The sequence below is a fragment of the Bos indicus x Bos taurus genome, chromosome 25, assembly GCF_003369695.1.
Source record: "Bos indicus x Bos taurus breed Angus x Brahman F1 hybrid chromosome 25, Bos_hybrid_MaternalHap_v2.0, whole genome shotgun sequence".
In the NCBI taxonomy this organism is placed as follows: domain Eukaryota; kingdom Metazoa; phylum Chordata; class Mammalia; order Artiodactyla; family Bovidae; genus Bos; species Bos indicus x Bos taurus.
Genome location: NC_040100.1, coordinates 35,991,916 through 36,016,537, shown reverse-complemented (window position 1 = coordinate 36,016,537; position 24,622 = coordinate 35,991,916). Strand labels below are relative to the sequence as shown.

The 24,622-nt window shown below is 41.1% G+C and overlaps 1 protein-coding gene across 13 annotated transcripts in view; it reads left to right on the top strand.

Moving 5' to 3' along the window:
• RBFOX1 (RNA binding fox-1 homolog 1) overlaps positions 1-24,622 on the top strand; it is a 2,434,604-nt gene that overhangs the window by 2,302,517 nt on the left and 107,465 nt on the right. For all 13 annotated transcript variants that reach the window (XM_027528154.1, XM_027528150.1, XM_027528155.1 and 10 more), the window contains 3 exons: positions 6,758-6,850; positions 8,587-8,647; positions 18,778-18,831. In XM_027528154.1, coding sequence (XP_027383955.1) covers positions 6,758-6,850; positions 8,587-8,647; positions 18,778-18,831 — 208 coding nt within the window. The remainder of the gene's footprint in view (positions 1-6,757; positions 6,851-8,586; positions 8,648-18,777; positions 18,832-24,622) is intronic.

Genomic DNA, 24,622 nt, shown 5'->3' with positions numbered 1-24,622 from the left:
ACTTCCCCAGACTGTGAAAGTAAAAATGGAGAGAAATTCATTCCCAAACACAGAGAGATCGCAGGTTTAGCCCCAGAGCTTTCCTTACAGAGACTGTTTGGGACAAGCCAGTATCCAGAAGTGTTGCTTAGAGGAACACGTTTTGGGACTTCCCAGGCTGTCCAGTGGTTACGACTCTGCACTTCCACTGCAGGGGCTGCGGGTTTCATTCCTGGTCAGGACGCTAAGGTTTCATACGTCATGTGGTATAATAAAGAAGAATGGGTTTTACCTAAGGGAGGGGGGGTGCAAAAGCCAGTCTTCTGGGTATAGGAACCACCACCTCCCCACAAAACAATCATTTATGATTCCTTGGGCAGCCTGCATAGGTTTTGTATTCACTAACTTAATGGTAACTGAATTGTATTAACTGAATAGGAGAATGCTGATTGAATTGAGGAAAGAAAATGCCAGTATTCTCTTTGCCACAGCCAAAGTGGTGTTGTGATATGCTGGATGAGTAGAAAAAAAGAAAAAAAAAATCAATTCATTAGACTCTGAAGTTCTGCTACTTTAAGGGCCTTGTCTTTCTGCTGTAATTTCAGATATTTACAGTAATCCTTATAATATGTCAGTAGTTTGACCTCCAGGCTGGGGGAAAATAAGTTAACTCTTTTTCTGCTGTGGTATGAAAAACCATTACAGGGACTTTTTCTACATGTACAGAGCTACGTACATTAAGAGAAAAATGTGCCCGATCGTTTTCACTTATGATAGGTGTATTCTGGGTGAAACTGTAGAAGAGGACGTGGAAAGTTGGCCAACTTTCTTTTAATCCTGAGTCCAAAGTGCTACTGCCTTTAAAGTTTTCTTTTCTAAATTCATATTTCACATATATTTTGTTTTGTGACTTGCCAGTTGGAGGAAACTGTTTAATTTTTTTTCCCAGAGTTGTTTGAGGACATTAGAAGAATATCATTTGTTATTCTGAAAGTACAATGGTGATGCTATTTTTAAGATTTCTTCCGTCATTCCTGTGATGAGCCTGTCTCTGGGGCTTTAGGAGTAAGACCATTTAAGTTTGCCACATCCAGAGACTGATTTTGTGAAGCTGCTTTTTTTTTTTTTTTTTTCATGAAGGAACCTTAAAAATAGCCTCTCTCAGTGGGTTTGCGGAAAGAACCAGTCTTGCAGGTCTCGGAGCTGACTGGTACCACTGGAGTGTCCTGGAGACACTGCAATTGGGAACTGCTGAATGAAGGTAGCAGCCCACACAGGAATATCTTTCATAATTGAAAGGGGAAGTGTTAAGTCGCTCAATCATCTCGAGCTCTTTGTGACCCCCCTGGACTGTAGCCTGCCAGATTTATCTGTCTGTGGAATTCTCCAGGCAAGAATACTGGAGTGGGTTGCCATGCCCTTCTCCGGGACTTGATGTTATCCTCAATGGGAAAAGTCTTATGCCTCCACCGTCGGAATGACCTCATTTTCATCATTTGATGGTGGAGAAGCAGCCAGGAAATGGGAGAGCCCTTACGAGCTAGGAGCTCACCTTCGGGCCATCGTCTCTGGGGACCTTCCCCGGGACAATCACTCAATGTAAACTGAGGGTGGCTATGTGGTCTGGGGGTGGTTGGTGTGTGTGTGTGTGTTTGTGTTTGTGTGCATGCGTGCATGTACACCTGTCCATACACAGGCAATATCTATATTATCCTGAGAATATATAATGTACAAGTTCATGTGTATATGGATAACAAGTAAGCAAGGAAATCACATTTTAAAAGGATCTGGCCAGACTTTGAAAACGCAATGAGCTGGCATTTCGGGGGGTGAGAGATCCTACCATTCAAGTTTCCTTTTAGGAGTAAAACGTTGCGTTTACCTCTGAAACATTTTATCTGGGGGGATAGACAGAGATGGCTGTGTCTTCATAGACCTGGGAAATGTGCAGTCTGCTCTTTGATTCAGTGGTATCTATAGTACTGGCTTGGGCTTCCCTGGTGGCCCAGTGGTAAAGAATCCTCCTGCCAATGAAAGAGTCGAGGGTTTGATCCCTGGGTCAGAAAGATTGCCTGGAGAAGGGAATGGCAACCCATTCCCAGTATCCTTGCCTGGGAAACCCCAAGGACAGAGGAGCCTGGCGGGCTACAGTCCATGGGGTTGCAGAAGCATCAGACAGGACTTGGCGACTAAGACAAGAAACACAGTCTTGGTTTCACTCCGGTACCAGGTTAGTGAATCGGATGTGAGACAGACAGAAGTGCTTCCTGTCCTCAGACTTCCCTAAGTATCTGAGAGACAGATCCTTAAGACAAACAAGTGTGATACAGATTGCTATGTTCCCTGGTGAATGAGAGGCTGCTGAGACTCCAAGCAGGCAGACCCATCTTGTTGAAAGCCAAGAGGGCTTCTGGGAAGAAGGGGCATTTCAGCTTGGAGAGAAAGATAAGTAAGACATGCCCCAGGGGAGGGAAGGAAGAAAGATGGTTTTCCAGGGAGAAGGGGCTATGTGGAGAAAGGTGATTGGGAACAAGTGTGCTGTAAAGCCCTTAGTCCCACAGGAAATTGAGTCTTCAGACCCTTAATCAACAGCTCCTCCTCTTCTAGGTGATAGGAGCTCTCCGTACCAGAAACTGGAGGAATCGAGTTTTCATGTAAGATGAAAAGTCAGCACAGCATCCATCCTGGGTGCTTCAAAGCTTTGATTTGCACGCTAAATGTTGTATGTGTGTTACTACAAAAATATAGCCCACAAGACTAAAAGAGAAAAATAACTGGGATACAGAAAGGCCAGAATGTATGTTTCACAAAAAGATGGAAAAATAAATAAGTCATGGCTGATCCACGTTAGGGTTGCCATTGTCTGCCTAGGGGTCACGCCTTCCCATCACAGGGCACAAACATCATGGATGTCTTCTGCAGGACTATGCCTTTTCTCAGCCACCTCCCCACCACCACCACCTGAGACAAACCTTGGGAAGTAGCATCTGTCTTCCAACTGGCTCCTCCCTGCCCACTGTAGCCTCCCCTGAATCCTTAACCTTTATATGGGCTCCTTACAGCGTACTCAGATCCTGTGTTCTCCAAGCCAAATCCAAAAGGTGCTTCTTTTTGAAACTGAGATTAAAAAAAAATATTCAGGGTAATTATCAGAATATTCTAAGTATTGCATTTTGCCAAAGACAGAATACTGACCAAGAAGTGAAAGTGTTAGTCGCTCAGTCATGTCTGATTCTGCAATCCCATGGACTGTAGCCTCTGTCCATGGAATTCTCCAAGCAAGAATACTGGAGTGGGTAGTCATTCCCTTCTCCAGGGGACCTTCCCAACCCAGGGATCGAACCCAGGTCTTCCACATTGCAGGCAGATTCTTTACCATCTGAGCCACCAAGGAAGCCCACTGACCAAGAGGCAGGGCAAAAGATACAAGCTTCGTTGCCGCCTACTTTCAAAGTTGCCAGCACCTATGCCTGCTGGAGTGGGTGCCTGAAAATGGCCAGGTGGCAGTCTGCCTGGCCACAGTGTGGCTTCCCAGATAAGCACCTGGCTATCTTCTGATCCAGGGATGTCACATCCCTTCTTGGCTGGGTGGAGGTAGGATGGTCCCATGGGACAGGTAGAAACTGCTCTTTGGCATTTGGGTGACTGTTTCTACAGCAAGGTCTTCATGAACCCAGCTTTGCCAAATTTCAGCTAGGCTTCTCAGCAGGCTGAAATGAGATGTATTGAACCACTCAGAAAAAAAAAAAATGTTTAGCAGAAAAGAATAAGAATAAGAATAAAAAAGAATCAATGTATTATTTTTACTTGAAAGCAAAGTGAAAATGGAGTAGAATTCCTCTTTAGTTTATGAACTTGGGATTCAGAAGAGATTTCTGTTTCTGCTTTCATCTCTCCCTCATATACAGGATGCAGATTTTAGGCCAGTGTGGTTTGCCTAGGATTTAGATTGGAATCATTCTGACTCCATTTGTGGGGATTGTGTTATTCAAGTGGGTTGAGTGTTCGGTTCTTCCCAGCACTGCGGTGACAAAGACTGTTAGGACCCATTAGCAGCAATGATGCCACCAAGTCCTCCATTGGTATGTCACATTGGACTGTGAATTTCCTTTCTTAGGCAAGTGAGAGAATTGTCCCAGATAGAGTCACAGTCCTCGTTTCCCTAATTATTATTAAATGTATGACATGGCTCAGGATGCTAGAGCCTTGGTCTTAGAGGTCAGGAGGAGAATATTTCTGTGTCATTTTGGCTGATTCCTACATTTAAGATCTGAATCACCAAGTCAAATAGATATTCACCACAAAAACCCACTCCACTCCCTAAACTGCTCTATAGAAACTGGCAATGTAATTCTGTATAGTCAAAGCTATGGTTTTTCCAGTAGTTATGTACAGATGTGAGAGTTGGACCATAAAGAAGGCTGAGCACCAAAGAATTGATACTTTCCAACTGTGGTACTAGAGAAGATTCTTGAGAATCCCTTGGACTGCAAGGAGATCAATCCAGTCAATCCTAAGGGAAATTAACCCTGAAGCTGAAGGCCCAATAGTCTGGCCACTTGATGCAAAGAGCCAACTCATTGGAAAAGACCCTGATGCTGGGAAAGGTTGAAGGCCAAAGGAGAAGGGGGCGCCAGAGGATGAGATGTTTAGATAGCATTACCAGTTCAATGGACATGAATTTGATTGAACTCTGGGAGATGGTGACAGATAGGGGAGCCTGGCATGGTGCAGCCCGTGGAGTTGCAAAGAGTCAGACACTGCTTAGTGACAGAAGAAGCCATGGAAACCCAATTGCTGGGCCACATAGGTAACTTTTTCGGCAAACAGATTTCTGGGCTCCGCTCTGGGATTCTGATCCAAGAAACATGTGTCAGGGCTTAGAAATCTGAATGTTTCATATGCCCCCCTGTTCTTTCTGATGTATAACTGAATCTGAGACCCAGTGGCCAAATCAGAGGCATCAAATGGTACCAACCCTCCAGATTTTATTTTTTGCCCATTGAAGTGCTATTATTTCAAAATGAGTCAGCATGTATGTTTGTGTACCAAATGTGGCTAATCCCATCAGTGATGAGCAGGACTAAGTAGGGTCTTCCTAAGCTTATAATCTTAGATTAGTCAGATAATTCAGATCTGTCCTTATCACAGATCCTTACTACGGGAAATAGGTAATTCAATCTAATCCCCCAAGTAAAGAATTTTTTTTTTTCCCTCTATCAGATCGCCATCTCTAATCTAACTTGACTACATCCATAGCTGTTATCCTCTATGGAGGAGCCCATCATAATACTGGAAAGTTCTCCCTTGTTGGAACCCTGGGTAACAGCTCTCTGAAACTGAAACAGCTCTCCAAAACCCTGAATTTCGGAGATTTCTTTCATGACCTAGTGAGGAATTGAGAGTTAACAAGTTGGTTATGAGCAGCTGAGATTTGTAATTGTTTGTTTTATTAATAAGACTGACTGTCCTACCGTTCCAGCTAAGTTTAACACCAACATTTTCCTTTATGTAAAGATTACCTAACACAAAGAGCAATCTTGGCACATTGCATTATTTTACCCTGTTTATACTGTGAAGACCAGAAAGAGCTGGGCAGATTTACACTGGAATGGTTTCAAACGGTTGGTGTATATTTCGGAACAAGATGTACAAATATTTTTAGGGGTTTTAAAAATAATGTCATAATTTCTGTACTCTTCTTAGGAACAGTGTCAGTGAAGAAAAAGGATGGATTTTGACAATGTGATGTGTAGGGGGGTTGTTGTTGTTTTTTTTTTTTTTTTTTTGAGGCTGAAATATTAAAGCAAAATATACCAGTGGTGCAGAAAAGAGTGCATTTGTTACTGATCGTAAAAGAAGTACCTAGAGTGTTACTGTAAATACTATTCTATTAAAGGAGGTTTTGAATTTTCTACCTGTTGATTTGATAAATGGGTATCAGGATAATGTCTTAGAACTTTACCATATGTATACACATTTCTGTTTGGGATTAGTAAAGCAGTCCAGAAAGCTGACAGTTTCCGAAGTACCTATGTCATTTGAAGGGTGAGGGAGGGGATATAAAAATGTTCCTTGACCTGTTTGCATTAGCAATCAATGGGTGTTTATTTCTATTCATTTCATGGGATTATTTTGTTGATTTAGAGCCAAGAGTTTCAGATTTATTTAAAAAAAAAAAGGTCTTTCCCTTTTTTTTTTTTTTAGGCTTCTAATTTTTATTTTTTGAGACATAAAGGCTGTAGACTTGACAAATTTGAATAACCCTAAAACTGCATGGAGAAGAGATGGTCTTAAAACCACACGGCATGACTCTGTAGGCGATGTTAGAAGACTCTGGCGTTCATTGTTGAATTCTGTGCACACGTTTTCTTTTCTTTCCTTCTTAATTTGCATGTCAAGAAAGTGATTCCCTTTTTTTTTCTCCCTCGTTATTTCATTTTCTTCTCTGTGAAGACACTGTACATTTATTTTGATCTCATTTTCTTTCCGTTAGATTTCTTTTCTTCTGTAGTGACATTTAGAAAGGTATTTTGGGTATCATTCTTTGAATTCTTCAGGGGTGACAGCTAACGGGGTGACAGAAAACAAAAATCTTGTTCACATTTGTCGCTTACTTATTGCACATTTTAGTACTCTTATAATTTCTCTAATTTGCATGTTACAGAACGGAAGCCAGGACAAGAAATAGAAATTAAAGCGAGAGAACGTTCCGCAGTGGTCGTTGACTGAAAATAATAATCTGCATGTTGTTTTCCCTTCTCCCTCCTGCATGTAGGGATTTGGTTTCGTAACTTTCGAAAATAGTGCCGATGCGGACAGGGCGAGGGAGAAATTACACGGCACCGTGGTAGAGGGCCGTAAAATCGAGGTGCATGTCCAAAATATTTTCCTTTTCATCTTTTTGATAAGTGTCTGCCTCACGCTCATTTGTTGTTTCAGATGCATCATTGTGTCTTGTATGTGACCCTATTCCCTTCTCATTGTTTATATATATATTTATATATAAAAAGGAAAACTGGCCTTACTTTTTTTTTTTAATTTTCCTTTATTATGTTACTCTTATTACTGCTGAAAGGTGGATGGCAAAAGTGAGACAAAAGAAAGGTTAATCTGAAAGTTTTTTTTTTTAATTCTTATTTTATTTTTCATGTCTTATAACCAATGGGTGCAGTAGATTCCAAGCAGTGGAGAGAGTGTTGCAAAACAAATTATAGAGCAGTTTTCTGTTTTTGTTTTCCTTTTCTTTTCCTTTCTTTTTCTTTCCACTGCAGGGCTGATGAGGGATCCACAGTGGTGTGCAAATTAAACCAAATTGTGAAATGAATAGCATTTAAGAGAACAGTTGTTGGGGGAAAAAAAAAATGAGAGGTCTTTGTCATGAAACCTTTCATTTTTTTTTCCTTTTTAAGAAGCCAGTTTCAATCTTTGTATTCTTTTGCTAACAACGTGAACCAAACAGGATTTCCTGTTCAATATCTGGTCCTTCTTCATGAAAAAAAAAAAAAGAAAACGCTGAAATTCCTATACTCAGAATCTACTCTTTCTACCACTGGCTCTCCCTCAAAATGACCATAGGGTCGTATTTGTTAAAGCTTAAAAAAAAAAAATACCAGTTAAAAATGCTTTAGTCTTTGGAGTAAGATGTTGCATATTTTGCCTTTCATTTCCCCCCACCCTCGACGATAATCCTTAGGCCCCTCACCAAACTCTCAGTAACCATGGTAACTGTATACAAACCCATGCTGGCGATGGTGGTGAATGGTAAGTGGTGAAATCCATCTGCCGTTTCACGTATTTAGTGCTGATATATCTCTATACATATATATACCACGTGAATTTTTTTGACTTGTTGTATTAAGTTTTCTTGATGCTCTATTTTTTTGGATATTGGTACGCCTGTAACTGAGTGTACGTTCTAAGCTAGCCTGGGAGGCACTGACTGGATTGAGATATGACCAGTGCACATCTTACTCAGATTGTTAACTCCATATTGTGTTAAACAATGCACCCTCTCTTTTATCCTTTTGTTAGCTGTGACTTTAAAGCTTGAATGATTTTGTTAATTCTTGCGATGTAAAAGGCTCTTGTTCCAAGTGTTGAATGCTAGATGTTGCTTCCCCGATGGTTCTTCCCCCTTAAAGTGTTGCATACGGCTAAAACTTGTTTGTCCTTTTTTTGACATTTATGTTCCCTTGTACCTTGTCTCTCCCCTCTTCTCCTCCACTGCATGTTCCTTCATATGAACCTTATTTTATGTTTAAAAAAATATTTATTGTTTCTGTGTTACCATGGAGTACACGCATGCTTTTCAATCTTCAATTATGCAGTTCCTTTTAATTTGCTTTTACTGTCTCCTTATTAAACTTTTAAATGATATGACATTGCTTTATTGAAATGATTTGTTAAGTTAAAACAGTTATGAAGTAAATGTAATTATAAAAATGTATGATTTTGTTATGCACCTACTGCCTTTTATAAATTAAAATGCATTTTAGTTTTTGTTTTTTGTTTTTTAATAAGTAATCACAGTCATAATGCATGCAACTAATTGAACTGTGGACTGGCCTTGGAATATGTGCTGATTTGAGTTTTCTATGTACATAGGTAAATAATGCCACAGCACGTGTAATGACAAATAAAAAGACTGTCAACCCTTATACAAATGGTAAGTAGAGTTTGGCCTCTTACAAGAAAATGTCTCCACCTCAGAATCTATTAAGGAATTTAACTGGGGAATCTGTGTCAACAAGCCATATTTGCACAGCATGGCTCCTGTGTCTTTGCTGCTGACCTGCTACAGTGGACCGCTTGAATCAGTAAGATAAATTTCATGACAAAGGCAAATTTAGTTTTCAAGTGAAGAGTGAATGTTCTTCTTTCATTCTCTCTGGAATAACTCCCATGTGGGTGAGATGCATATGAATTATTTGAGAATTACATGGGTGGTTTAATTTATTGTAATTAGAATGAGTTGATGGAGGATGGACATTTTGTTTGTTTCTCCTTTAAGCATCACCTGCTCGCTGATCACTAATCATTCCCAGAAGTGGGACTGCAGCATTTGTTTCTGGCTTTGAATCTTCTCTGGAGCTATTAGACTTCTGAAGTCCCTTGGAGGGTCCCTCATGATGACTTGCACACTGAGAACAGAATGTATGAGTGTGTTACACACTTCTCTCTGGGTTACCAAGTGGCATTTGGGGCAAGGGAGGATGTTCATTGTGTATTGCAGACCCCTTCAGGACAATGCATCTCTGCCCTTGCTCAAGAGGAAAACATCTCAAAACACTTCATAATAAGGACTTACAAAATATGAAAAATTATTAAAATATTCACACATTTTGATGTTTTAATCCTCAGAAGAAATGTCTCTTAAGATATATGGTGGGAGGGGGTGGGGCGGGAGAAGATGTCATATGCTAATCACATGCTTAATCGTACCAAAGTTAGAAAGAATGTAATGTAGTAAGTTAAAGTTAGAGTTTCGTGGGATACAATGCTCATTAAAATGAGTAGGATGAAGACTACAAAGGGGCTCATAATGAATGAAAAGTTTTAAAATAAAAGAAATTGTATGTAAATAGCATGATTTGAATGAAGGTAGGCATTACCCCCAAAATGTTTATGGTTGAGTTGCATTGTGAGAATGGAAGGTGTTTTTCCTCTGTTTTATGGATTTTAAAAAAATAGCAATTTCATTACAATCTTAAGGAAAAATTTATGGAATTTTTATTTTAAACATTTTAATTACACATGAAACATGAAAAAAACAGACATTTAGAAAAGAGAGGGAGGGAGGGAGGAAGACAAGGCTAAAATGCATTTTGAATGACACCACTGCCATGTTGATTTCCCACCTATCCCTCGGAAGGTGCCACTATTACACATTATTATCTGTATTTTATTTGACACTTTCTTGTGTACATGTGTAATAAGTATATATTTATAATACAGTGGCGTGTGTGTGATTTTTATATGAATGGTGTCATGGTATACACATCATTTCTGATTGACTTTTACAAATCAATATGGAGTTCTTTCAGTGTAAATACATACAGACTACATTCGTTCTTTCTAGTGGTTGCATAACATCCCATACAAAGGGTTTATTCCCACCTTACATACTGATTGACATTTTTTTTTCTGTTGTAAACAGTACTACTATCATTTGGTAGTTTTGTTTTTGTTTTTCTTCTTTCTTAATTAATTTGTTTGTTCTGATATTTTAAAGGTGCACCGTTAAACAAAAATATCCCCTCAATGTGATAGAACTCTAAGGTGCAAGACTGGAAGAGTTACTTGTTCTGCTAACCCATTTTTTCAGCTTTCAACAACCCAAGACAAATCCTGAAATGGTATAGAAAAATTCTGCAACAGGCTTTGCATGCCCAGTGCTGAAATGAAGCAAACTTCTGATTTAATGCGTCATGGAGTCTTTCTACTTGGGTAAAAATTATAACTCTGCAACTTGCCAGAGTTAGTACATGCTGGCACCAATCTGACTGTGGGGCATTTTCTCTAATTATGAAGTAGCAATTGTGTGTGTGTGTGTTTGCACCGCACATGCCTAGGCATAGGTGTTCATGTATACTGCTGATGTGAGAAAATAAGGCAAAGGAAGCCAAATATTCCTTAAGCCATATGTAGGCATATTTATTTTAAAGAGAGGGTTACTGATCAATGTCATACCCAGTGGCTGAAAACTGGACCTGTGGTCCTTGGAGACACAGTTCAAGCCACAATGAATAGTCAACATTTCTGGAATACTGACTGTATGGCATTATGTTAAACATTTTAAATGCAGTGGGTCCACAAAGTGTCTTATAAAGAAGACATAGTTATTCCTGTGGTAAAGATGTAAAATCTGAGGCTAGTGGAGATGAGGTAATTAGTGACGTCTTTTCCTTTTATTATGACATAACAAAATCCTATGGCCATGCCAGGTGTTACGAGTGCATCACTTTCACCTGTCACTTTGTAGAACTGCACTCAGGCAACCGGCTACAAGAACAAAAAGATTATTCAACGGGCAGCCCCAAACTCCTGCCACCTTGGCAAGTGCTTGTTTGCTCAGTCATGCCCTACTCTTTGCGCCCTCATGAACTGTAGCCCCCCCAGGCTCCTCTGTCCAGGGAATTCTCCAAGCAAGAATACTGGAGTAGGTTGCCATTTCCTACTCCAGGAGATCTTCCCAACCCAGAGATCAAACCCGCATCTCCTTTGTCTCCTGCATTGGCAGGTGGATTCTTTCCCACTGTGCCACCTGGGAAGCCCATGTGTTGGCATAAGTATCTCTTATCCCATTACAGAGGACTCTGCATTCTTAGTTTCTGGAAATAAATCACGTGGGTCTCTCACCTGTATACCTGAAAGGGGACACTCAAGGGGTTATCCTGTTACATAGACTGTGTATGTTACCTAAATGAGGAAGGATAGTCACAGTAGAATTGACTTTAAAAAAAAGAAAATTCTAACTGTATAGAGACAGTTGGTTTCTGTAGAAGAGATCATGAAGAATTTTACTCTTCAAGTAAAGGATTCTCAAAACTTTATCAATCCTTAATTCATGAGTGGCATCACTACAAATAAAATTTCCCATAAAATTCAATACAACATTCTGGAAAGATAGGGGCCCTCTTAGATCCTTGGACTTCCCTGGTGGCTCAGACAGTAAAAGCATCTGCCTACAATGCGAGAGACCCAGGTTCAATCCTTGGGTTGGGAAGATCCCCTGGAGAAGGAAATGGCAGCCCACTCCAGTATTCTTGCCTGGAAAATCCCATGGACAGAGGAGCCTGGCAGGCTGCAGTCCATGGGGTCACAAAGAGTCGGACATCATTGAGCGACTTCATTTTCACTTTTCACTTTCACTTAGATCCTTAACAAGCATGACTGTGTTAATAGAAAATTTTATCACCACACAAAAAAGAAAGAAACAAGAAAGTGGTAGCTGTGTGAGATGATGGATATGTTGATTAGCTTGATTATGGAAAGAATTTTACAATGTGTATGTATAGCAAATCCACAAATGGTACACTTTCAATATAGATACCAATTATACCTCAATAAAGTTGGAGGGAAAAATAGAAAAGTGAGGATCAATGAAGTCACACAGCAATGAGAAAATTAAGTGATTTGGGGGATTCATTTGTGAGCTACCTCATTCATCCTCACAAACCATCAAACTTAGGCTTCAGCAAAATTATGGATTTACTCAAGTCATCGACTTTTGAGGTCATCCCCAAATGGAAAAGAATCTAACTATCAGTGCCATCATCACATTTCATGCGTTCCTTTTGGATATCAGTCAATCATCCAACAAAGTGTTAAGCAGCTGCAGAATTTCCAGTGATGAGTAAGACAGGATCCGAAACATGATAGACACGTTACTAGGACTCTCTGCTCTAGAGAAGCACAGTTAATAATACTATGGAGGAGGTAGATTAATAATACTGTGGAAGTCCTTTCCCAGGACCTTTGAGCTTGCCTCTAAAAGACTGTGGAATGACATAGAAGGGTCTGGAAAACCCTCCCGATCTGAAAGCTCCATCAAGAGGGAGTTGAGTGGGCTACTTCCATATTGCTGGGTTTTCCTAAGGACATCAAGCCTCAGAGAAGAGTTAGGGTTTACTGTGCTCATTGGCGATCAAATATTTGCTCTGTAAAATAAGTGGACAACCATAATCCCAGGAATTTCTTCAGTGTTGGAGAGGCGTGAGTGTTGGATGTAGCTCTTCTATTTTCTCAGCGTTCACAAGAAGGGTGAAAACTGAACAAAAAGATCCAAAACTGTATAGAGGTGGATTTTATATCACCTCTGTTTTTTAGGGATGGTTGACCTGCAGGGGGGCTGTTGAAACGTTCTGCATAAGAGCTTTCTCAAGTGGGACCTGTAGATATAATGGGACCTACTATATAGGACGTTTGAGGTTATTATGGGACATGAAGCTTCCTTGGTGGCTCAGCGGTAAAGAAGCCACCTGTCTCCATAGGAGACGGAAAGAGATTCGGGTTCAATCCTTGGGGTGGGGAAGATCCCCTGAAGGAGGAAATGGCAACCCACTCCAGTGTTCTTGCCTGGAAAATTCGATGGACAGAGGAGACGGGCAGGGTACAGTCCATGGGGTCACAAAGAGTCAGACATAACTGAGTGATGGAGTGCGCACAAACTCTCACAAGCGCACGTGCGTGCACACACACACACACACACACAGGAGATGAAATACTCAACAGTGGCAGGCACAAAGTGCCCTAAAAATGTAATGACATGATAATATCAATAATAAATAGCCATCTTGTTCCATTTCTTGCTATGATAGTAAGCAGATAGATATACTAGTTTAAGGATAAAATATTCAGATGCCAACAGAGGCTGGCCAGGTAAAATAAACAGAGAAGGTCTGAGAAACTTGCAGCCTTTTTGACTCTCTTTTGTTTTCATACTGAGCAAAGCAAAATAGTTCTCTTCTGGAAGGAAAAAAACGGAGAAGGCAATGGCAACCCACTCCAGTGTTCTTGCCTAGAGAATCCCAAGGGCGGCGGAGCCTGGTGGGCTGCCATCTATGGGGTCGCACAGAGTCGGACACGACTGAAGCGACTTAGCATCAGCAGCAGCAGAAGGAAAAAACAGCACAGGGTAGCCAAAAGATCGCTGATTTTTGGCCCCCAAGCCAAGCATGTAACAGGGAACAGACAAACTGGGGGCTTAAGTGAGGGTGGTCCCTGGTCACCCCAGCAAATTGGTCTGTAGGGAATTCCTGAAGGTGCCATTTCTGCTCATATTTGAAGAGAAGCAGAAATCTTGTATCATAGATGAAATTTAAATGTTGACAATAAACATGTATTTCAAAAAAAGAAAAAGTTACTGAGTGAACTGGATGCAATGTGCAAATGACTTTTCATTTTGGGCATTGCCTTTTGCAGCATTTCAAATACCAGATTCCTGGCATCTGCAGTACATGTCTTTAGAAAGCCTCAGGACAGTTTTGGAAATGCCTGTCGGGCGTTTAAGGGTGCTTTCTTGAATGGGTTTTCCTTGAAATTCAACTCAGCAAAGCCCTGGAGAAGACATGTGTTGATTTGTTTGTGTGTACATTCAGACCTGTCTTTTAACACCCTATATAGCCATAGTTAACACGGAGGACCTCAGCCAGTGTTTTCTACAGAAGGCTGGCAGATGACCTTTAAGAAGCTGAATTTAAGGAGGGGAGCACTGATCTGGAGGCAGCCCCTTGAAGCAGGGCTGCAGAGGGGTCCCTCTAAACAGCTCTTACGTCTGATGTGGAGTGAGACCCCCATGTGTCTGGTGTCTGCTCCATTGCCTTCTTGTATGGGGGCTCTGGGAGGCTGGGAGCCATGGGCTTTTATCAGCAATTCTCCCTTTGCTGTAAGCCTCATTGTTCGGTTTAATGTCCTTGATCAAAATCTCTGAATTCGTGAGGCCTGGGGACAAACACAAACTGCCTTAGAAATTAAAACTGGGATCATTTTGTCCATCTTCCTGACAGTGCAGGCTCCTGTCTCCAGCAGGGTGATCCCAAGGGTCCCTTCCAGGTACTAGAAGGAGTGGAAGGGACTAGGAGACCATTTGCGTGTGATTTGCATACATTTACATAAGCCTGCAAGAGCCCTGTTAAGTATGAGCAGAGGTGATTTTCAAGAGCTGGATTCTTATTGCCTTTCCCTTGAAGATAGTCACCCCTAATGGTGCCTCCCCTTTTTTTGTAAATGTGTATAAGGAAGCAGGTCTTCGATGGTTGGAAGGAGAGCACAGCCAAAAAGGAATGAGTCCATTAGAAAAAAGCTCTTTATTCTTTCAGTTCCTTTAGAGCAAAACTAAGTAAATATTTATGGATCCAAACACACAGTTTTATATGTTGGGAATTCACTTCGGACAGCAGTCAGTCCTGCTCACTTTACCATCAATTTTAATGAGGGAGGGTGGTTATAGAAACAATTAAGAGCAAGCAAAGAAAGAAAAAAGGGAAATCTAAGCGGTGTTAACTGCTTTGCAGAAAACAAAGCTGGGAATTGCATCAGGGAACAGCCTGAAGACTGGGGAAGGGAGAGACATTAGGCAGCCTGCCCTGGAGAAGACGTTGTTGTTCAGTTGCTCAATTGAGTCTGACTCTTTGCAACCCATGGACTGCAGCACGCCAGGCTTCCCTGTCCTTCGTTGTCTTCCAGAGTTTGCACAAACTCATCCATTGAGTAGGTGATGCCATCCAATCATTTCATCCTCTGTCACACCCTTCTCCTTTTGCCTTCAGTTTTTCCCAGCATCAGGGTCTTCTCCAATGAGTCGGCTCTTTGCATCAAGTAGCCAAAGTATTGGAGCTTCAGCTACAGCATCAGCCCCTCCAATGAATATCCAGGGTTGATTTCCTTTAGAATTGACTGGTTTGATCTTGCAGTCCAAGGGACTCTCAAGAGTTCTCCAGCACCACATTTTGAAGGCATCAGTTCTTCGGTGCTCAGCCTTCTTTATGGTCCAACTCTCACATGCATACATGACTGCTGGAAAAACCATAGCTTTGACTAGAGGGAACTTTTTCGGCAAAGGGATATCTTTGCTTTTTAATATGCTGTCTGGGTTTGTCATAGCTGGTAAACTTTGAGTACTGGGCAGATTTGTCCAAGCAGAGCAAGCAGTGGGTACAATTCAGAATGCTCTAGAAGGATCTTTGGTTCTTTTGAAAAGATTTAATAGGCCAATATCACCATAGATTGGAGGGAGGGAAACAGTGGTACCAAATAAAGGAACTGGGGTTAGATTATGTGGACTTGTTTGTTGCCATGTACTTAAGAAATAGAAATGTCTAGGCTAGCATGATGGCATTGGTAAGAGAGGGATGTAGAGAGAGTAGAAGTACCTTTTCAAAGTCTAACCTATAGGATTTTTTAATGGATGGTACAGGATATGTGAGGATTAAGGGAGCATCAAGGCATTATTGATCAAGAATTTTGTTTTGAGGAATGAAGCGGATGGAGATGCCATTTGCTGAAGGGGGGTGTCTTGGTGAGAAATCCACTTCAGAGGGAGGAGGGAAATGAGAAGTTAGGTTTCCATGCCTGAGGTGTGGTTCAGATGTGCCTTTGTTTCTCCTCCAGTGGGAGTAGAGTAGCTTTATGTAAGAGTCAGGACCAGTGATGGGAAGAAGGGAAAACCCTCTTCTGATGTTTCCAGGGCTCCCTGAGCAGTATCATTGGATTTTGCTGCTCCCAGATCCTAGCTGGCTTCTTGTAGAGGAGACCTACTCAGTTATTGCTCTCAATTAATGCTTGTGACTGTAAGATGGCACGGATTTCCTGAGGAGGGAGAGTATTGTTTTGTTTCTTTTATGTTTATATTAATTGAAAGTTTTCTATAGGGAGATATAGTAAACTGGTAGATCATTGGTAGATAGATAATGCCATGAAGCTGTGTGCCTAAGAAGATGTCAGGTCAGCTTTGATAAGAGCTGATAAGTTGATTGATCAATCAAAAGACATAATAGAAATGATACAGATGGATGGATGAATGGATGGACGGACAGATAGATGATAGATAGATGCGTCCGGCATGAATGAAGTTGCAGCTCACCCTCCATCTCCTATTGCTGACGATCCTTCAGTTCTACCATCTCCCACCCCCTCTCCCTTCTCTTCTTGCGTGTTCCTTTGATGCCAGCTCCTGGATGCCAGCCGTTATACTGCTATCCTTTTCAAGGTGTAAGATTAAAAATGTCTTCTTTATTTTTTGTTTTTATGTGTTATTTGTGTGCAAAGTATTATAAACCTATATAGCCAATTGTGTCAGTTGGGTATCTAAGCTAACTCTGTTGGACTTACAAACAAACTGGACATATGCACATGCTCTCAGAATGGAACTTGTTCATATGTAGGGGAGTTACTCTATCTGTCTTCCTCAGTGGCTACAGTCCATGGGGTCACAAAGAGTCAGACATGATTGAGCACACACACACACACACACACACACACACGCTTCCTTAGTGGCTCAGTAGGTTGTGGCTACCTCTCAGCTGTTCTTATAGGTGCATCGCTTGTACCAGGCAATGGGATGGCACACCTCTCCCTTCCAGAAAAAGCTCCGAGAGTACTTGTCAGAAATACCTTCTCTCACATCACAACTCTCACCATTGCTTTTTCTCAGGAGCATTTAGTAAAGGACCTCTGGTGTTTAACCTTCAGCCCAAGGACACAGGGTTTCCCATACCTGTCCCCTGTCTTTCAGCAGTTCTATAATAGATGCTTTCACACACACACACACACACACACAAAACAGAAGAAACAGGAATTAATCACTAAACCCTAAAGTATGATCATTTTTTGAGCTGGTGGTTTAGTCACCAAGTCGTGTCTTGAGAACCCATGGACCATAGCCTGCTAAGCTCCTCTGTCCATGGAATTTCCCTGGCAAGAATACTGGAGTGGGCTGCCATTTCCTTCTCCAGGGGATCTTCCCAACCCCGGGACTGAACCTATGTCACCTGCATTGCAGGTGGATTCTTTAGCACTGAGCCACCAGGGAAGCCCATAGATTGTTCCCTAAATAGTGTGCAGTGCTTGTGTAGTGCAGATAGCTTCCTGATTTGCAGATAATCTTGTTTGCTATTTTCTTAAGTAGAAGTTTCTAAAGGGCCAGGATTTATTTTACAGAAAATGCACCATGCAGAACATTTGGAAAATTACAAAATTCTGTTAATCCTATATACAGGTTATTTGAAAGTTCTCTTAGATATCATGCATTGACTAAGAATTTGTATGGTTCTTGAATTCTTCAAAATGTATTCCACACAATCTATAGTGAATGAATGTCATTTTATTTGGGTTTTAGAAAGCACTTTGGAATTCTATGGGGTCTCTGGGTCGCAATTAGGAATGACAATTATTAGAATATAGACGCTTGCTCCTTGGAAGAAAAGTTATGACCAACCTAGACAGCATATTAAAAAGCAGAGACATTACTTTGCCAACAAAGGTCCATCTACTCAAAGCTATGGTTTTTCCATAGTCATGTGTGGATGTGAGAGTTGGACTATAAAGAAAGCTGAGCATGGAAAAATTGATGCTTTTGAATTGTGGTGTTGGAGAAGACTCTTGAGAGTCCCTTGGACTGCAAGGAGACCCAACCAGTCCATCCTAAAGGCAATCAGTCCTGGATGTTCATTGGAAGGACTGATGCTGAAGCTGAAACTCCAATCCTTTGGCCACCTGATGCGAAGAGCTGACTCATTAAAAAAGACCCTGATGCTGGGAAAGATTGAAGGCAGGAAGAGAAGGGGACAACAGAGGACGAGATGGTTGAATGGCATCCCTGACTCAATGGACGTGAGTTTGAGTAAACTCTGGGAGTTGGCAATGGACAGGGAGGCCTGGCGTGTTGCAGTCCATGGGGTCACAGAGAGTCAGACATGACTGAGCTACTGAACTGAACTGAAGAATGTTTCTAAAAGAATTCTGTTTTATGTGCGCTTCCAAATTTTTGCAAACTTAATACAAAGAGAGGTGATGGATTATCTAGCAGTGATACATGAAAGAAGAACAAAATACTTAAGTTATTATAGGGGCTTTAGAAAATATGGATATGGGGCAAAATCAATCACCATATCCTTTTCAAAAGGTTCATCTGTAGCTGGTCAGTAGTTTCTGTACTATTATGTAGGCAGAAAATCAAAGAAGGCCATAAATCCATAAAAAAAAAAAAAAACGCCAACCCATTTGACTTGTGGTTAACTTGCAATGATATGAGTTGTTGAATCAAATGTGATAACATTTTTGTGTATTTGTTTTAAGGCTGGAAATTGAATCCAGTTGTGGGTGCAGTGTACAGTCCTGAATTCTATGCAGGTAAAGAGTTTCTCTTTGCATGATATTTTCTTTGTCTTTCCTACATGTGCTTTGCCTGCCTATAAAGAGTGGGTTTCATCAAATAATCTGAACCAATAAATTCCTGTCCTCCCAAGTTCTGAATGATTTTTTTTAAGGCAAAACCAAAAGTGTTCAAAAAATCTTAAAAAAAAAAAATAAAGGGGAATCATGTAAGTTACATTGTGATATAAGCATGGGGCCACAGCCCCTTGTGATGTTTCACATAGATTTTGCCTCAAAAAAAGCATTGAGATTTTGTTCAAGAGCCTTTGAACAAATGTTCGGCTGTTCACACAGGTTTTCTTTCAATGTGCCTGAATGTGTTTTTGAGCCATACCTTTCCATTTGGAGTTGCATTTTTTTTTTTCCCCTTGGCAAAGCAGAGAATTGGATTAATTATCCCAATGATGTGGCAGTGAGTTGGAATTGCAAAGAGAATTATTTAGGAAACTAGGAAAGTTAAGTTCTCCTTCTTTCTCCATGAATCAGTGTTCCGTAGTGGTTCCCTTTCTCTCTGCTTTGCCTTCAAGGGTCTATATCTTTTTCCTCGTCCCTTCCTTGCTGCCCACCAACGACCACTCAAATCCTCTGTCCCAGAAAACTTGGTCATCAAATTTGGGGAGAGAGTAACCTGGAAGCAACAGCAGCTGAGACTGGTTTTTAATTTTTTTGCTCGGCTTTGCCCGTTAAACTTCTACCAGTTATTTTTCCTGCTCATGAACAAAGCTGCATTGAACATCTGGGATGTTCAACCGAATCAACCTCAGTAGATTTGCCATGTAGAGGGTTGAGAAGAAGTCTTGCTTCGATGTGGCCCTTGCTTTTTAATAAGGAGAAATCAACGACCCATTGGTCTATATCCACTCTTTTGTAATCTCTTGATGGTAAGCCACTCCCCTTGCTTTCTCTCTTCTGTGATGCTCTACATCGGTCATTTTCCTGAAAGTCAACACTGACCTTAGTGGATGACAAAGGAGTATAGGAAACTTTAATAGCTGCTCTAGCACAAAAACCAACTTGATTTTAAAAGATGGTAAATCTGGAAAGGCCCAACATGATAGCTGAGTTCCAGATTTTAGATAGACAGTGTTTGGAGTTGTTCTTCATGTGTGAATTTTATTACAAGCTTGGGCTACATCAAGGGACTCTAATAGTGAAGTAGTTGTGCTGACTCCTATGTGAGGGGGCGGGGAAGGACCTAGCTTTGAGACTTTCTATGATTATGTGGTGGGATCCTCTTCCCAAGAGGACATATCACAGAGTGAGAAACGTGGCTGTTACTCTCAGGCACCCTGGGATGGAACCCTGGTTTCTCTGCTTACCAGATGTGTGACTCTAGGCAAGTTGCTTAACCTCTCTGTGCCTCAGTGTCTTCATCTGTTCCGTGGGAGATGGTGGTAGTAACAAACTCACAAGTATTTATAAGAATTACATGGGTTGATATATGAAGAGTATTGGTGCATAACCGGCACCATATAAATGTTGGGGAAATACAGATCAATAAGTTAATGCCCCACCTCTCTGCCATAAGGGGAAAGTTAACTGAGAGCTGATTCTGCTGAATTCTGGGTGACCCACTAGACTAAAAGATTCTCTTCTCAATGTGACAGACCAGTGCTTCAGGGCTTAGGGTATCCAATCCAGGGGGCACAGACATTGCTGGGGTTGCCCAATCCAAATCTCCAAAGAAATGAAATCTCCCAAAAGGGCAAGGAGGAAGTTGGAAAGCAGCTTCTGTGTATTTGCAGGTGGTGCCCAGTAAGATGGAGTTGCTAGAATAGAAAGGTGGCAGATTTTCTCTCTGTGTGTGTGCCAGTGTGCATGTCTTCCCCCCAAAAATAATGAGATCAAGAACAGGAAGCTTAACACTGTCCTATGAGGAGGTAGAGTATGAATGTGTGAGTTGAATCAGAGAGAAGACAGTACATTTTTTTAGCCCCATGCAATATAATTACTGTTCACCTTTGGCTCATGCAGCCAGGAAAACACCAAATTATCTCCCTTACAAGTGACTTCAAACCTCTTTGCATGTATATGAGTGTCTAAGAGGTTGTTAATTCAGAAGAAACCATCCAGAATGACTTACACATACAAGAATAGATGAATCTGTATAACTCTTAGAGCGTTAGAGCAACCATTGAAATGAGCCCTGGGCCCAGCCTCAAAAGTCAGGTCTCTGGACTCCAGGGAAAGAATCAGTTATTATAAGGGTTACTATTGACTGAGAATTTTTTGGTCAGGCCCTGTTTTAAGCACTTTACCTAAATGAATGTATTTGAATCCTCACAGCAGTTTCCCAAATGTGGAAACTAAAGTCCAAAGGGTTTGCATCACGGGATTAAGATTTCACAGCTGGTAAGAAGCCGGCTAGAGTTGAAGTTAAGAGCCTGTGTTCTTTGCAACCAGCTTATTCTGCTTTATTTTTTATGAATGTTAGAAGTCATCATTCTTACTGAGCATGCCTTCTAATAGGAGATCACATTACTACTCTGTCCAAATAAGGCAAATTAAAGAGAGAAATGAAATGATCATTTTGGATTATTCCAACCACCATGCATGCTGCTTATGCTCAGTCGCTCAGTCACATCCAGCTGTTTGCAAGCCCACGGATTGTAGCCCTCTAGGCTCTTCTGTCCATGGGATTCTCCAGGCAACAGTACTGGAGTGGGTTGCCATTTCCTCCTCCAGGGAATCCACCATCATATTTAGATGTATTAACTGGTTGTGTCAGGGGAAGTTTTCAGGAGCCTGGACAACTGGATAATTATTTCTATGGGCTGCTCCAATAAACTTGAATCTAAAAAAAAGGTGGCGGCTGGAGACAGATAAGTAAATGTTACTTGAGGAATCTGAGTATTTGTGTTTGGTGTGGCCAGTACCTGGGCCGTCCTTCAGAACGAGAGGCTGTCTTTTTTTGCCCGTACGTTTGTCTGTGTAGGTAGACAGTGTGGGTGTGTGCTCAGCTGCTCAGTCGCTCAGTCGTGTCCGACTATTTGTGACCCCATAGACTGTAGCCCGCCAGGCTCCTCTGTCCATGGGATTCTCCAGTTAAGAAGACTGGAGTGGGTTGCCAGAGTTCATGATATTCAGAAATCTGGGAAAATGTTGCTGCAACCTCAACACTCCAGAACAATTCCTTTGAAATACTTGAAGACCCATAAACCCTGAGAATCCTGCTAGCTTCCATTTGAAATTTCAGGCACCTGTGTGTGTGGAATGCATATATGCAAAACAGAGCTGTAGAACTTATTCATTTCCATAACCAGGTATAATGCCTTATGTTATCCGTTTAAATATCCATGACTAAGAATCTAGGGGGCATTCGAAATTTCCCCAAGTATAAAAATAGTCAGGATTTATCTTGGAATTTTGAATGTGCCCCAGAGCTGAAATGAAGACCATGTCATTGATTTGCTGTGGGTATTTCATAGGTCAGCACTGTATCTACCTGAGATAGAGAACCAGCCTTATTTTATTAGTCATTTCTATATATAAGATTTTTGCATTAATGACAAAGATCACCATATCCCCATAGTATAATCATTGATTTTCTGAAGCTTATACAGAATTAACAACCCAGCCTCCAATTGTCTCCCAGAATGGGCAGGAAAAGTCCACATATTTTGTAAATTAAAATCAATATTTTCAATTTCTCCTTAAGGTAATTTTCCTAATTTAGTGGACTTTTCCCTAACATTTATTTTCTCTTTAATTATAAAATGGCAGGTTATTGATTTTCGTCTATACCCTCTTGACGCCCTGAGTGCATTTTTATTGCTAATGCAGGGTGGGGGTGGGGAGAACAGTTACACCTCTTAATGAGGATCTTTAATTACTAGCTGAACAGTATTAATTTGCTTTGATAAATTATGACACACATTCTCCCTCACACACACATTCCAGGGGAACCATTTAGAAACCTGTTATGAAAGGTCTTTCACTGGGAGTGGTTTTTCTGAACTCTCATCAAGTTATGCCTGTAAGGACTCTTTTAAATGCTTATCCAGTCCCAGTCTCCAGAAGCAGATATACCTAAATCAGCATATTCTATGAACATACATAAATCTCCTCCAAAGACAAGTGGATGTTTTCCTATAAAACTAAGCAGCAGCATTGATGATTTTTTTCTAAGCCTAATAATCTTCAGACTCCTTGAGGCGTATTCTCATGACAAATGATTGATAAGTCAATAGAAAAAAAAAAAAGCCCAGGTGAGTTTCAAAGACTCCAGTCAGCTTCTATGGGCATTCCATTTTAGAGTCAAAATAAAATTGAAGGTACTAAATAGAAGAAGAATATCTGCAAATGTCCGTTGCCAGTGTGCGCATGCTAAGTCATTTCAGTCGTGTCTGACTATATGAAACCCTAGGGATGTAGCCCCCAGAATTCTCTGTCCATGGGATTCTCCAGGCAAGGAGACTGGAGTGGGTTGCCATACCCTCCTCCAGGGGATCTACCTGACTCAGGGATCAAACCTGAGTCTCACGAATTGACAGGTAGGTTCTTTACCATTAGCACCACCTGAGAAGCCCACAATAGCATTTCTCAAGTTACTTAGTGTAGTTAGAAACAGGATTTTTAAGAGGAGATCTCAACACTTTCCCTGTCATTGTGACAAGAGATTTGTTTAAAAAAATTATATCCTTAAGGGATAATCATGGTATCAAGCCAACAAAACTGTTGATGGAAAGCACTTTTAATCTTCACACATAAGTGAAACAAAATAAAAATAAATAACAGAAGGCTATACACAGTTGTCGACATGGTGCTGACAAATGGCAAATTCATCCATTTCTTAGTTGCTGGTAAGATGGCTACAGAGCTCACACACACTGTTTATCATATCTGCCAACTCATTTCTGTGATTAAATATTCCATCAGTGGGGCTATAAGGCAGCAGAGCTTAACAAGATTCATAAGATGCTCCACTTGAACATGCATAACTCACTTCCGTGGATGGGGAGCACCCCGCCTGCAGAGGAAAATTGGAACGGAGTTAAATTACTCCACAAGTCATGATCAATGGAGAAAGGAAAAGCTCTTCCAATGCAGTTCAGATCTAAGATAGGGTTAGGTTTTGATGATGGGAAACACACAAAATCAAAAGGAGAGAGATACAGAGCCAGTTAACTTGGAGACCTTGAAGACGATGATGAACAATAGTCTGGGTGGGGTGACGCTATTATCATTAGTGGATTTGGCGGTGGGGAGAGGGGGAAAGAAGGGGGTCCTGAGTGGATCTTTCTTCTGAAAATAAATATTTCTGGTTTTGTGGGGGTGTGAAACAGAATGACACATACTCCAAAAAGGGCATACATGGCTGCAAAGTCACATTTGAAAAGTGGCCAGGTCTTAAAACCAGGTTATCCTGGGGTTATAGGGAGGATCAGATACCATAATGAGTATAATAAAACTTCACAGACTATAAGGTAAGATAGAAATATAAGAGATTAGTGTGATCTCTGAAGTCGCCTGGATTGATTGTGTCCACGTCAGCACAAAGCTGGCCACAGACCACGTGACTTGATACCAGGCTAGGTGATGGGAAAGAGGATTGGGATCAAATGAAGAGGATGGATGAGCACTGTGAGATTGCACATCTCAAAAGGGCAGCTGTATTTGACCTTGGATTACCTGAAGCAGGGTATTGGTTTTCTGTGAGCTCTTGGCCACTGTGAACCATGATTCATCTAAGAATTGGGTCAGAAGAAGGTTAGATGTAGGTCTCCCTGCCAGCTGCTCCTCTACCCCCACTTGAGTTTGCTGAGTC